General features: G+C 30.1%; 1 protein-coding gene across 1 annotated transcript; it reads right to left on the bottom strand.

Annotated features, from left to right (window-relative positions):
- Window positions 1-5,084: 5,084 nt before the first annotated feature.
- Window positions 5,085-8,217, bottom strand: LOC126654745 (ras-related protein Rab7-like). Its single transcript, XM_050348709.2, has 7 exons — window positions 8,040-8,217; window positions 7,917-7,943; window positions 6,866-6,965; window positions 6,603-6,749; window positions 6,298-6,378; window positions 6,043-6,188; window positions 5,085-5,319 (listed from the first exon to the last, which is right to left on the bottom strand). Exons 1-7 carry the CDS (start codon window positions 8,105-8,107, stop codon window positions 5,256-5,258), a joined length of 633 nt encoding a protein of 210 aa, XP_050204666.1. The 5' UTR covers window positions 8,108-8,217; the 3' UTR covers window positions 5,085-5,255.
- Between the last annotated feature and the right edge of the window lie 6,926 nt (window positions 8,218-15,143).

Here is a 15,143-nt window from a genome sequence, read left to right as displayed (position 1 = left end):
ACCTAAATAATAATTTTTTTTGTTCATATCTAATAATGGAAAATATAGTCTCCTTCTGTAGGGTTTAAAAGTCTTATTTTTCATTTTTATATGTTCTACTTAAGAAGTTCATGTCAAATTTTCGCTTCTTAAAATTAATGACTTATATATATTTTTTTCCTGTAATTTTTTTAAAGAAAAAGGTTTGTGCCTTTTGAGTGAGTGTGAACGTACCAGATGTTATACCTCAAATTAAAATTTGAAAAATAATCAAGCGATTGTAAATGATTTTCAAAGGACATAAAAAAATCTAAATGGCTCGTAAAGAAATCTCCTGAAAAACATTTGAAAACAAAAGCAAGCTTATGTGTTCTCGGTTGAGTTTTTGGAGATCTCGAGATTTTGGAGATCTTGAGTTTTTGGAGATCATGAACTTCTAGAATGCTGAACTCCTAACAACTTGAAGATCCTGAACTCCTAGTAACTTGGAGATTCTGAACTTCTAGAGATCCTGAATTCCTAGCAACTTGGAGATTCTGAGCTTCTAGAGATCCTGAACTACTGGAGATCCTAAGTTTTTGGAGAATTGAAGATTCTAGACTATAGGCTTCTTTTTATTTTGGACTCTTGGGCTATTTTAATTTTGGTATAAACAATGCCCCTTATATATGAATTGCTTTAAAAGTAAAACCATTTATATATAAATTTTCTTAATCAAAATTAAACCAACCTCACAAATACTTCATGTTGTTTACAGTTGCATCCGCTTCAACTAGCAGTTTCAGATGCTTCAGACGCTTTAGCAATTCCAATCGCTCTAGCAACTCCAAATGTTCCAACATCTCTAGTAGGTCCATACTCCGCAAGTTCCAAATGCTCAACAGTTCTAGGCGCTCTCCACTGTATTGCAGTTCTTATGTCCCCACGATTACAATAATTATAGATTCTCCAGCAATAGTAAAAAAAGGTGGTTGACATGTCTATCTTTCTTAAATTTATAGAATTCAATAGTACGATAGAAATATTTAAACACATAATACAAGTAAAATGAAAAAAAAGAAAAATTGAAACGAGCCATAGATTGGCCAACTCTAGAGAAGCTGAAATTTTCTCTTATTTTTACAAATCTATATTTTCCAAATTCTTTCAGCTTACTCTTTAGCCGTGGTTTCGGCCCAATTTGTTTTTTTAAGGCCGTGATTTCGGCCTAATTTGTTTTTTAAGGCCGTGGTTTCCGCCTTTTTTTTTATTTTTTATATTTCAACATTCTCCTTTTCTGCGGTAACAAGTCCTACTACAGAAACAACATTTTGTGAGGCCTAAATTTTTATGGTCAAGAGGCGCATGTAATTTTTCAAATTGTTCAACCGCTTAGTGAATAAGTTCTTCTGGCCCTACAGTAGCAGGCGCACTGTCCTCCTCCTCAGGCTCGGCTATATCTTTTTTTTAAATACTGCGAGTTCTTGGAGCCATCTTTCTGATAGTCCACTGGGAAATGCCAAATTGTTTCCTGTAATTCTTTTTTAAGATAACGGTTTGTTCTCAAATTAAAATTTAAAAAATAATCAAGCGAATGTAAACGATTTTCAAAGGACGTAAAAAAATCAAAGCGGTTCGTAAAAAAATCTCCTAAAGAACGTTTGAAAACAAAAGAAAGCTTATGTAATTAAAAATCAACACTGTAAACGAAATTACGACTGAAAATAATGTTGGAAACATGAGATTGAAAACAAGAAAAATATGAACTGCGTATAAGTAATTTCATAAAAATTAATGTTTGACATTGATATTCTCCTGATAGTTTTTGAGTTTTTGTTGATTTCGATTGAGAATTCAAATCATTATCTTCTTCTACTATTTATAGCGTCACTTCAGAACTGTCAAATTCTCAACTGCTTGCCCACGTTTCCACTTTCCACTTTTTCTGCTTTTATAAAAACTATTAGATGCTCACTTCTTTCCAACTATCCACATTCTCCAACTTCTAATGTTCTCTAACTTCATAAAAACTGTCACTTTGATAAAGTGCCAACACATGCTAAAACTGAAGATCATGGTTATAAATTTTTGTGTTCTAGACTGAGCTTTTGAGATCTTGAGCTTTTGAAGATCCTGAGCTTCTGGGGATCATGGACTTTTAGAGATCATGAACTCCAAATTCTAGCAGGTTGGAGATCTTAAACTTCTGGAGATCCTAACTCCTAGTAACTCGGAGATCCTGAACTTCTAATAATTTGGAGATCCTGGACTCCTAGCAACTTGAAAATCCTGAGATTCTAGAGATTTTGAACTTCTGGAGATCTCGAGTTTCTAGAAAATTGAAGATTTTGGGCTATATGCTCTTTTTTTCATTTTGGACTCTTGGGTTATTTTAATTTTGGTAATATATATATATATAGTTATTGTTTTAATCTATGTGCAAGATGCATTTGTCCTTTTTTTAAAAGAAAAATATATTTTCAGGTCTCTAAACAATAACACTTTTGAGTATCTAATCCTCAAATTAAATTTGATCTATTTCTGACCCTTCAACTTTGTGAAAATGCATTTTCAAGTCTATGAATGAAAAAACGACGTCGTTAAGGGTAAAAATTATAATGAAAAGCATCGTCGTTTTTTGTCATTTAAAGACTTAAAAATGTTTTCGCTAAATTGAAATAATAGAAACGGACAAAATTTAGTTTAAGGACCAGATAATTAAAAGTGGCATTGTTTGAGGATCTGGAAATGAGCTATCCTTTCTTGAATGGGATAAAAAGAATATGTTATTATATTTTTATAACTTGAAAAGTTATGCATTCTGTGAGTAAAGAAAATGATTTTTGAAGGTACATGACTATTTTTTTCCAACCAAATGGGGAAGGTGAGGTACTTGCGTAAAAAATTGATCTTATAACCTAGCAGAGTGCTGCTTAGCGTTTATACTATTTGATTTTCAACTCATTGGTAGGGTACATGACTATTCAAATTAACGCTTTATCGTCTAAAAATATTATATCTTTTCAAATTTTTTTATTTATGGTCTAAATTTTTTAAATTGTCAATTTTGGCTCATTTCTCAATTTTCACTTTTAATTGTAGCCATTTATTCAATTAGAGTAAAAACAAATTCAAACATGTCTTTCATTTTGCCTCATATTGTTACAATTTTCTTTTTACAATAAAAATTATAATTATAAAGAACATATTTAAATTTTTTTGCACTTTGATTTAAACAAATGGTTATAGATGCAACTGAAAATTGAAAAATTTAATAAAATTGGCGATTTTTAAAAGTTTAACCCGTATATAAAAAATATTGTAAAAGTGGAATACTATATTTATTAAGCTAAAAATTAACCTAAAACAGTTTATGATCACACAGTAGCGGAGCCACATGTATGATAAGAGGGCATTTATCCCTCTTGTTGTTTCAAAAAATATAATTTTTTATATAAAGTTGATTTTTATTTGTATTAGTTATCTAAAAAATATTATATATTGTACCTTTTAATTTTAGTTAATTTTAAATTTTACATATTATTTATGAAAATAGTATATTTTACCCCTTTTATATTTAATTAGTTAAGCCACTGTGATCACATCTCTTAAAAATTTATTTAATGACCAAATTTTGATGACAAAACTTATCCTAATGTCTATGTATTTTTTTTCTTTATTTTATTTGTAAGTGCTTTTATTTTTTTATTTGTTCCCTTTACTTTCTAAAATATTTTTATGAATTTCTTCTAATTTTTTTACTTGGTGTATGTACTTTCAAAAATAGTTTTACTTGGTTTTGTATCAACGGATAATGCACAATATTTATATTAATAGAAAGACTTTATAAAACTGTTTTCGAAAATATAAAAACCAAGAAAAAAAATAAAAACATACAGGGACAAAAGTAAAATAAAAATGAAAGCATAGGACCTTAAGATAGATTTTGTAAACTTGATTTGTTTTAATTTAATTATTAAATTTTAACTTTTTTTTGATTTAGTTATTACTATTTAAAAAACATACATATGTAGCAGCTAAATTTTACTTTTTATTTTGCTAAAAATTTAACATGTATGCATAATTTCGCCGAAAAACTCTCCGTTGAATTAAAATTATATATAAACGAAAAGTTTTTAGAGAAATAAAAAAAATGAAAAATAACTACCCTGTGGGTTTTTTTGAAGGTTTACTCTTACATAAATTAGATTCTGTCGATTTAAATAGGTATCAGTTAAACAGCTTATGAATCTAATGATTAAAGCTAATTACTCCCTCCGTCCCATTTAACAAGGGACATATTCCATTTTTATTTGTCCCACTTAATAAGGCCATATCGTGTTTTTTGTGCCAATTTATATGAATTTTCCTTTTTTACCCCCTTTTTTTTTAGATAAATGATAATTTATTAGCACTACCACAAGAAGTGGAAGACAAAAAGGCCCTAAAAGGGAACAATCAAGAAGAGATTACAAAAGAATCCAAACATCTAAAGATATCATTTCCGTTATATGGAAAATGAGGATGAAAAGAACAATAAAATTGAACCGCCTTGCTAATACACAGAAAAGCTAAAGATTCATACGAACTCTCCATATCATTGAAGACCCTATTATTACGAGCTTTCCACAATTCCCAAACGCCAAAGAACCAAATTAAACGCCAAATATCTTTGAACGAAGCATGAGTATACGAACACCATAAGCTGAAAAAACCAGTAATCGATGGAGGACAAACCCATAAAATGTCACACTTCGCCAAAACATAACACCAAAATTTCCAAGCAAATCGGCAATGGCAAATAATGTGAATGTTCGATTCCTCCAAATTACAAACCAAGCAACCAATGAGGTCCGGCTGGATAATACCTCTCGCCACCAAAAAAGTATTGGAAAAAATACGGTCTTGAATGAGAAGCCACGAAAAGAATTGAATCCTTGGTGGAATTTTCCACTTCCAAATAAGCGGCAGAATGATAGGGACAATTCTTGAAGAAGAGAAGTTCTGCCTTTGAACTGCAGAAGATATGTCTCTAGAATTAATTATGTCTCTTTCCATAATTAATGACTATAAGCTTATACACAAAATACAACACTATCATAAATAGGGGTAAAATAAGAAAACACTATAGTAATTAATGCTTTCTTAATATATATGAAAAAGTCATTTGTCCCTTCTTAAACGGGACGGAGGGAGTATATATAAACACAAACTTAATATAAAAACAACCAAAGAATGAAACATTGAGCGAAAAAAGATTGAATCTTGATACATTTAATACATTTCTCAGCAACATATCAGCATGCACAACCGCTTCTTTGCTCAACTTCCGAAACAGTTTCTGAAATCCCTTGAAAATAACTGTAAGAATAGAAAAAAGGGATAAGGAAATAACATTCAAAAAGAAAAATAAATTTTTAACCAATAAATATAGCTCGTTTTTTATACAAATTATGATTTTTAAATTTTTCCAGTTTAATATTCTTTCAAACATAGCCAAATAATACACATGACTCGTTTCGAGTGAATGTGGTCTGATTGGCCACGCTCCAAATTATATGTTGGTATATTGAGCAACCTTTTAAAAAAAACTTGACCAAACTCATTAGATTTAAAGTATATGGTATATATTTATAGATAGATAGATTCATTTTTCTTATTAATGATTTTTGACTTAAAAAATGAACATAAGAAAGGTTCTAATTCACAATAAGTGAGGGTTCAAGTTTTCTATGGTCATACTATTTTCATAAAACGACTACTATCGTTCGATTTGTTACATTTTAATAACTGTATTTTTATTTTTATATCAACGGGTTACTATAGCAATTCAGGCCAATAATTGCTTACATGGCAACATAAAAATTGGTTAACTATATAATTTTTGTTGCCACATTATAATTATCAGACAAACAGTATCTTCCTGTCGACATAAAATAAAAATTCAATTACTAAAATATAACAAAATAAGCAATGGTAACCGTTCTGTAAAAGTCCTATATTTTATAAACCGTATTTCTTTTAACTCGAATCCTATATTTTATAAACCGTATTTCTTTTAACTCGAATAAGTGATATTCTTACATGTTATGTTCATATTCAGAAGCTAGTGCACTTTCAGCAACGCATTGGAATGCTTCATCGATGCCATAATTCTCTTTCGCTGAGGTCTCAAAATATGGTATATCTCCTTTCGAAGAACACCAATCTCTTGCTTTTTTCTCTGAAACCTGCAATGTAAAATATAAAGTTATATTTATTTATTTGCTTATTGTTAATTTAAATAAATCATATATTGTTTGAATTCAACATATAATTAATTGTTATAGTTTTATATACCACTCGGCTGCTTCCACCATCCACATCTATCTTGTTTCCAAACAATATGAATGGGAATGCTTGAGGATTAACTGGATTTGCCTGCAATCATTTATAATAATATTAATATATGTTCAAATTTTGAGAGCTTCGACTCCTGAGGGATACTAGAAAACAGTCTATTAACAACGTATATGTCCGTCGCTAAAAGAGTAAAATCCGTTGCTAAACTAATTTTCCGTCGGTAAAAAGTTGAAATATGTCGGTAAATCAATATTTTTCTGTCGGCAATTTGCTGTTTTCTAGTAGTATAACGAGAAAGTTACCTGTTTGAGAAATTCTTGATACCAATTGTTGAGTGTTTCGTAGGATCTATGCACATTGACATCATACACCATAACACAGCAATCAGCTCCCCTGTAAAATGCTGATCCTAAACTCTGAAACCTCTCCTGCCCTGCTGTATCCCATATCTGCCAATTCATATTTACTCATCTATTTATAATTATACACAATTGAATTTATTGTATATATATTATGAGGTAATTACTTCTTATATTAATTAGATTGTAAAACATGAATTACTTACTTGCAAGGTGACCAGCTTATCATCAAGCAGCAGTTCCTTGGTGACAAAATCAGCACCAATTGTTGCTTTATACTGCTGATTAAACTTCTTATACACATATCTTAATTACCAGTTAATGAACCAACATCACATAAACATATGAATTCTGAAATAACTTTAATTTTTTTAACTAGCTGAGACGAGACAAGGAAAAATCTAATTATTTGAATAAATGGTCAATGCGGCCCTCAAATTTGTATCTCAGAGTAAAATAAGTACATTTTAAACTTTTTAGATCAATTAGATCTTCGAATTTGTGTTTTCGGTTCAAGTAAGTCATTTTTAATTTTATCAGTCAATTAGATCCCAAATTCTTTTAATTTAGGTCAAGTAACTCCTAAACATAAATTTGGGGAACTTAATTGACTAAAGTGATCTATTTGACCCAAAAGCACAAGTTTGAGGATCTAATTGACTCAAAAAATTAAAGTGTACTTACTTGACCCCAAGACACAAATTCGCACGCCCAATTGATCCTTTATTCCTATTTATTTTGTCAAATAACCAATCAATTGAAAAAGATCAAGTTACTTGAGCCATGTAATTTTATTTAAAAAAAAATAATTTGAGACTCTACAACTCTTTGTATAATAGATTCTAGACATCACTGTACTTTGCTTGCATTTCTTTTGGTTATTGTACTTTCTTTATTTTATTTTTAATATTAAATTTTTATTTAAGTGATTTTAGCCAAATTATACGTAATTATTGTTTATGTAATTATACCAAAATGTATCTTATAATTAAAAACATAATCGGTGAAAAATCAATTCGATGTCTGTATGATTGGTGATCGAAAAATTCCTTCTAATTGAAATAAAATTAAAATTTAGTCAGCAAAATGAAACAAGTCAAATTACGTAAACCAAAATGAAACAAAAACAACGTTACGGTGAGAATGTATCATCGACAACTCTCTAAAACGATTCTTTACGATTGAGCTAATTATAGTTGTAAGTTGTAAATGATACTATAATGTAAAGAAACAGAATTCATAAAATATATAGGATACTGGTTCATCAACGAAGTCTTTCCAACTCTGAATCCATAAATAAAAAGAAGGAGAAAAAGAAATTAATGAAACAAAGATGCAACTTAAAATAAGAAACTAAAGGGAAACTAATTAAATACATACCCAGAATCACCAAGAACAATAACTTTGAGCAAAGCTCTTCTCTTATTGGATATGTCCACCATCACCATCGATTAATTCAGATCTCTCAAACAAAGTTAGCAAACTTAATTATCAAAAAAAAAAAAATCAGCAAACTTTGGAAAATTTGGAAGAGTAATTTAAAGAAAATGGTTTTACTTTTTTCTCTTGCTGCATTATGATTTATGAATGATTCAAGTGAATCCCATGTGAACCTTTTGCCAACCTCAATTAAAAAGTTAGGCGCCACCGAAGCTCTTATTTTTTTAAAAAAAAATTACTAGTCATTTTTTATAATAATAAAATAAAATAAAATAGTGATTTTGAAAAATAAATAAATTTATTTTAGTTATATGATTTTATTATCTACAATTATAACCATATTAATTAGAAATATTCATAAAAATAACTTAAATAGTCTTGTCAGTCAACTTTATAAATTTTTTAAATTCTAACAATTATCTTCAAACAGTTAAAAAAATGAAAAATCAAATGGAAAAAATACTTATTTTAGCAATAAATTAATCTATATAAAAATAATAATTAATTTTTAAAAACTGTTTATTTAATTTTATGAAAAGATGTATATTATTATTAAAATAATTTTACAGTTATAGTTTTTTTATTGAAATATTAACTAATTTATTATAAAAATAATTTAACATACTGCATTATATTATAGTATATTATTTATGAGTTGATATGTTTAATCTATTTTTAGATATAATCCTCATTACTTACAAAATTATAGATTTATAAATTTATATTGCCTTTATAATAAGCTTATGCAATTAATGGGGTAAATAATCCTTATTTAATTGTGCGGAAATCTCAAGTTCCACATAGAGTAAAGTTTTTTCTTTGCTCGTAACCGACTCCCTTCTCTTAATTTTTTAGCAAATCGTAATATTATTTCTATAGACAATTCTCTTTGTTCTTTTTGTGGTGTGGTGGAAACTCAAGACCATATTTTAATTAATTGTAATTTCGCTAGAAAAAATTGATATAATATTTTGCAAGGAGGGTGTTTTTTGGTGTCTTTTGAATTCTTTTGTGGAGTTCTTGTGGCAATGGCGTAAAATTATGCCTTTGGGTCCTTATTCGAGATTATGGAGACTGTTGTGGTTTATTACGGTTTGGGAGATCTGAAAGTGTCGAAACAAGAGGACTTTTCAAAATATGGAGAATAACATCGACACGGTTATCTTTTATTGTTTTTCTCACTCGGTGTTTCTCTTTAAATCTTGTAATATGGAGTTTGCATATTCGGGATTGGATTTCTTTAGAAATTCCGCTTGTATTTTATTTTTGAGACTTTTGATGTTTTTTTATTCTTGTTTTTAGTCGTAGTTTTTAGTATGCCGTCTTGAGCGTGTCAATTTTTATGCGAAAATTTTGAGTTAAGGTTTTTGCCACTTGTGGCAAAAAAAATAATAAAAATTAAGCTAATGTAATTAATGTTCTCGTTGACTAGTTAGTTACTATAATACTCTTTCTTTTGTTGGTGGTGCCATCGTGCTTACCATGACTGCCTTTACTTTCACAGGTTGGATTGGGATTTCTATGTTATGTTCCTCATCAAACTCGCTTTTGGATTAGTACTTTATTTAATGATTTTGTATTAATTAAATTTAAGGTAACTCATTTTATATTAAAATCATCTATATTATTATTAAATTTTAAGTTGACATCCTACTTAAAAGATTAGTAAAAAAGATTGAGCATATTTCTCTTCTTATGTCGATTTATGATTCAAATTTAGATGTTAAGATTAAGAGTAAATAATATAAAAGAAATTGTTACTTTTTGGTTATATATTATCTTATTCATCATTTTTTAGGAATAAATAAATATAAGTTTCATCTTTATATATATATTAGGCTAAAGAGTTAATTAGGCAAAATACTACGACTTATAAACTTTTAATCCCATAATTACATTCCTAACTTTTACTTTTGAAAAATATAATTTATTCTTTTTTTTTTATTTTTATACTTTTAATTTTACACAAATATCAAATGTTTCTCTAATCCATTCATAACCTAATTTCTTCAAATCAAACTTAAAACTATGGCAGTAAAGAATGAAGAAGAGAGAAATCAGAGAAAGCAACTGTTGAAGTTGTCGCTGTTCGCCGGTGGACTTGAAGCTACCGCTGTTCGTGAAGAGATGACCGTCTGTCGCCGTTCTTTAGATTTCAATGCCGCCGCCGTTCGTCAGATCTCACTGCCGCCGCCGTTCGTCAGATCTCACTGCCGCCGCCGTTCGTCAGATCCCACTTCTGTCGATGCCATTTATGCTAGCTGCCGTCGTCCTAAGCCCGCCGCCGTCGCACACAAGCCCTTGTACACATTGTTTCAGTCAAGTTTTTTTCAGATCTAAAATCGAATTAATATTTTGGGTGTTGGTTAATCCATTTTTTGTTTTTTTTTTGAACGACGGTGGTGATGTAGTGGTGGTTCGATTTCTTGGTGTTGAACAGCCTGCACTCTAGATGTTTGAAGAAATGCTTGTGAGAATTGTAATGTTTTTGGGTGTTGGATAACCAATGGTTAACATTGGGTAGTCCGTTGGATAACTTGTAATAAATAGAATATATTATTAATAAAATCGTTAGTTAACTGTTGTTAAATTTTATTTTGTTGCTAGATAACTAATGGTGTATTAATGGTACACCAATAACCTTATTTTTAGTACACTTTTAGTAGACGTTGGGTTAACCGTTGCTTGATGGGTCATAATTTTTATTTTGAATGTATGGTTATAAGTTGTATTTTTTTGTGTAAAAAACTCTATTGGCCTTTTTATATTTTTTATAATTTTGTTTTTAGAATAACGTTAGTGAACCGTGGGTAAACTGTTGAAAATTTATAATTAATTAATTTTTTAGTAAACTAAAATTGTGCATATAAAATATAAATTATTTTTTAGTATAGCATTAGTCACATGTTGGATAACACTAGTTAACCAAATCATATTTTTTATATTAAAAAAAATTGAGAATAACAAAAGTTAGTTTTGCAAAGAAAAAAGTATAAATTGTATTTTTCAAAAGTAAACTTTGACGTTGTATTTTTTAGAATATTTTAGCTTTCTATAGATACTTATCTAAAGAGACCTAGGCTAAATGACCAAAAAGGTCAAACCTTTCATGAAAGTTTTTTAAAAGTCCAAACCTTTAAATTTTATCCAATTTATCTTGAAACACAGGATTTCATTGCAATTATTTTCAACTACGCGATTTTGCTTATGTGACGGTGATGTCTGGGATGCCACATCAGCGCCACGTAGATGCCACATCAGCAAAATCACGTAGTTGGATATTATTGAAATAAAAACCTGTATTTCACGACAAATTTAATAAAATTAAAAGGTTTGTGAATTTGTTTGAAAGATTTGGCTTTTTTTGGTTATTTGGCTTATATATTAAGGGATTATTTTAAGAGAAATACCTCAAAAATGAATTCAAATGAGACAAGTTTGATATTTTAAAAATTATCGTTTGCACATATCAGTTTTGTGATGTTATCATGTTTACTAAAACAAAATATCTTACTCTTTTTAGAGTTAATGTTATGTAAATCTATTGACTATACGCATTTTTGTAATTTACTCATGATTTATAAAAGCTGTCATATTTGTACATGAACTATCATTTTTTTGGCAAGTTCATACACCAACTGAAAATTCAGTAAAAATTGCCGACGTAAAAGTCAGAGGTTGTTATTAGTGGCCACGTTAGTGACACATCAAAATACAATATTTTTTAGGTTACTTAAGAATAAATTCACGAACTGTATACATTTTTACAATTCAATCACAAACTTTATACATTTTTAAAATTTAATCACGAACTTTATAAAATAAAGTGATTAAATTTATGATTAAAATCTAAATAAATTTCAGATATCAACAGATTAAAATCGATTTAGAATGATACTTAGATAAACCCATAATTAGGTCTTTTTCACTATACGTGTTTTGATTAACTAGTGCCTGGTCTTTAGTTTTGCTCTTTCTAGTACCTAAACTATTATTTACCGTTAATTTGGGTCCTTCCTTGAATGTCCATCAGGAGCGTAAATTGAACTTTATTTACGGACTAGTTAATCAAAACATGTAAATTGACTTTTTTTGTGGACCGATTAATTCGTTAGATCGAGATCATAAATCACAAAGTTTTTGACAATCGACGATTTCGATGAAAACCGCAAGTACACGAATTCACAAGTAGTAAAAGAATTATAAAATCCGGATTATTGATCCCACGAGGAAAATAAGTTCTAATAATTAGATTTAATTTATCTTCGATTTATCTAGCAAATCAAAGGTTTCTTTTTTCCGTAAAATTTCTTTTTTTCGTCGAAGCTCAAAGCTGACCCATCTGGGTCTGCTCCTCCACCGTGGAGGAGCAGACCCAGATGGGCCAGCTCCACGGTAGAGGGCAGACCCATCTGGGTCTGCTTTCCAACGTGGAAGAGCAGACCAGATGGGCCTGCTCTTCGCTGGAGCAGACGCATTTAGGTATACTTTTCCACGGTGGAGGAGCAGACCCATCGGGTCCGCTCTTCCACGATGGAGGAGCAGACCCGATGGGTCTGCTCTTCGCCTGAGCAGACCCATCTGGGTTTGCTCCTCCACGATGGAGAAGCAGACCTAGATGGGTCTACTCCATGGCGAGCCGGAGGAGGAGTAGCTCAGCTGCTCTTCCTCCAATTGTTTTTTTTAAATTTTTTTTTTAGAAAAAATTTAAGTATTTTTTTTAAGTTCAGGTATTAATTTGTAATTTATCTTAAAAGTTTAGGTATTGATTTGTATTTTTTTTAAAAATAGTAAGGACTACTTAATCTTTTAACCAGGAGAGTGTGTTTCAAACGCAAGTTGAGAGTGGGCAAGATGAACGAGGGGCTGATTTGAGCTAAAAATGCAAGTTTTGGGTTGATTTGTACCAAAAGCGGCGAAAATGACACATTTGATATTTTGTGCCAAGTTGAGGGGGTAAATTGATCCTTTGTTCTCTATATAATAGTACAAAAGTGAACCCAAAACACTGTACATTAAACAGTGTTTTGGGTTCATTTTATTAAAAATCCAAAGGTTTTGAGATAATTTCATAATAATCATTATAGAAAAAAATTGCTTAAAGGTCTATTTTAGTCTATTCCTTTCATGTCTATATACTTTCTTATGTTATTACATAAATACCAATTGTTGCTGAATATAAATGGCCAATTTTTCTAATTTAATTACAAAATAACCAACTCGGTGGCAGATACATGGGGGACCCACTCTTCTTGATTCTTTTGATAAACTCTTTTTAAAATACTGGTTGTTTTACCTATATATGTAAAATACAGCAAAAATAAAATCTTTTAAAATCCTAATTAATTGACGTCAATCAGAAGTTAACCATATAATTATAAAAAATGTAAATTTTAACAGTAAAATTAATGATAACAATAGTATATTATAAATTTCGAATTAAAAATTAAAATCATTCTTTAAAGTGAAAAAATTAGACAATTTAAACAAAGAAATTCATTAAGATATACTATATATATTTCTATTTTTTAATTATTAATAAATTTTAAGCATATATATTTATTTTACTGTATATTTAAGTTATATTTAATAGTTTATAATTTTTTCTATATATAGTAAATCATATTTATAAAAAAAATTATTTGTATTTAAATATAATAATTTATCAATTTTTCACTTATATGTCTCTAGGAAAAAATTATTTGTATTTCTCTCTCCTCTTTCTCTCTCAGCGCTTGTTAGCCTGCTAACGTACGTTGTGGCCGTTATGGCGAGGAAAAGAGTGTCGAAATCGTCTGTTACTCCGACGATAGTGGAAAAGAATGTTGAGACTACTGTTCAGGTGACAAATGAGGTTGTTCCAGAACCAGTAGAGGTGATGGAGCAAGACGTATCTGTGATTGATACTACTGAGAATCAGTTGTGCGATGAAATAACAAATGTAGTGGTGCTAGATGAAGTGAAAGAGACGAAGGATGCTCAACCAAAGAAACGGAGTTCTCTTTTTGATAACAGATCCAGATGTGAATCTAATGAACTGAAGTTTATTCCTCCAGTAGTGAGAGATGGAAGTCGTGTTGTTAGTTTCAACTCTAAAGATGTGGCTAATGGAGAAGAGAGATGGAAATTTGCTGTGGTGGGATGCGTATATGGTATGTACCCTAAATTTGAGAGGATTAACTCTTTTTTTAGAAACAGATGGAATAAGTTTGGTCTATTTAATGTGATTCGCATTAATGCTTCTATGTTCCTTTTTGAGTTTAGTTCTGAGGAAGATTGTAGTAATGTGCTTGGATCTGGTCCATACACATTTGATCAGAAACCTCTGTTATTGAAGAAATGGCAGCCTAGAATGTCTATGGATCCTAGTGAATTGAGATCTGTCCCAATATGGATTCAACTACCAGGTCTACCATGGGAGTGCTGGAATTCAGAAATTCTAAGTAAGATAGGAAGTTTTTGTGAGACACCACTGTATAGTGACCTATGCACTGTTAGCAAAACTAAGCTAGGGTTTGCTAGAATCTTGGTTGAGATGGATGCAACTGGTCCATTTCCAGATGTTGTTGAAATGCTAGATGAAAATGGAATGGTGTTCAGACAGAAGATTCATTATGAATGGAAACCCCTCATATGTGAAAAATGTTGTATAATGGGTCACTCAAAGAATACATGCATAATAAATCAGGATGTCAGGAAAGCTTTAGGGCCTTTAAATGTTGAAAAGAAGCATAATAAAATGGAGGAGGTTATAGAAAATGTAATGGTGGATAATGTGGAAGAAACAATTCATGAACAAGTGAATGATAGTATTAAAGTGCTTGAAGGCAGTTCTGTAGTGACTAAATCAGTGGGGAAGAATACTGTTGTTCAGAAGATAACTGAAAATCCTAAGAGCCCTGAGGTTTCAAATAACTTCAGTGCTTTAATGGATAGAAATGACATAGTAGGTGCAGATGGTGGGAAAAATATGAAATGGAGTACTATTTCTGGCAAAGGAGGGAGTAAGGCAAGGCTGAACTCCAGAATGCTGGATATTGATAG

The sequence above is a fragment of the Mercurialis annua genome, linkage group LG7 (assembly GCF_937616625.2).
Source record: "Mercurialis annua linkage group LG7, ddMerAnnu1.2, whole genome shotgun sequence".
In the NCBI taxonomy this organism is placed as follows: Eukaryota; Viridiplantae; Streptophyta; class Magnoliopsida; order Malpighiales; family Euphorbiaceae; genus Mercurialis; species Mercurialis annua.
Note: the sequence above shows the minus strand (reverse complement) of the source record. Positions and strands in the feature narration are given on the sequence as shown.

Bases quoted from the DNA above. Each gene is read 5' to 3' on its own strand.
- LOC126654745 (XM_050348709.2), bottom strand. From the start codon at position 8,107: ATGGTGATGGTGGACATATCCAATAAGAGAAGAGCTTTGCTCAAAGTT. The intron at 6,966-7,916 runs GTATCCTATATA...CTGGTAATTAAG, and splicing joins AAGACTTCGTTGATGAACCA to ATATGTGTATAAGAAGTTTA. The intron at 5,320-6,042 runs GTAAGAATATCA...CTATTCTTACAG, and splicing joins TCTGAATATGAACATAACAT to TTATTTTCAAGGGATTTCAG.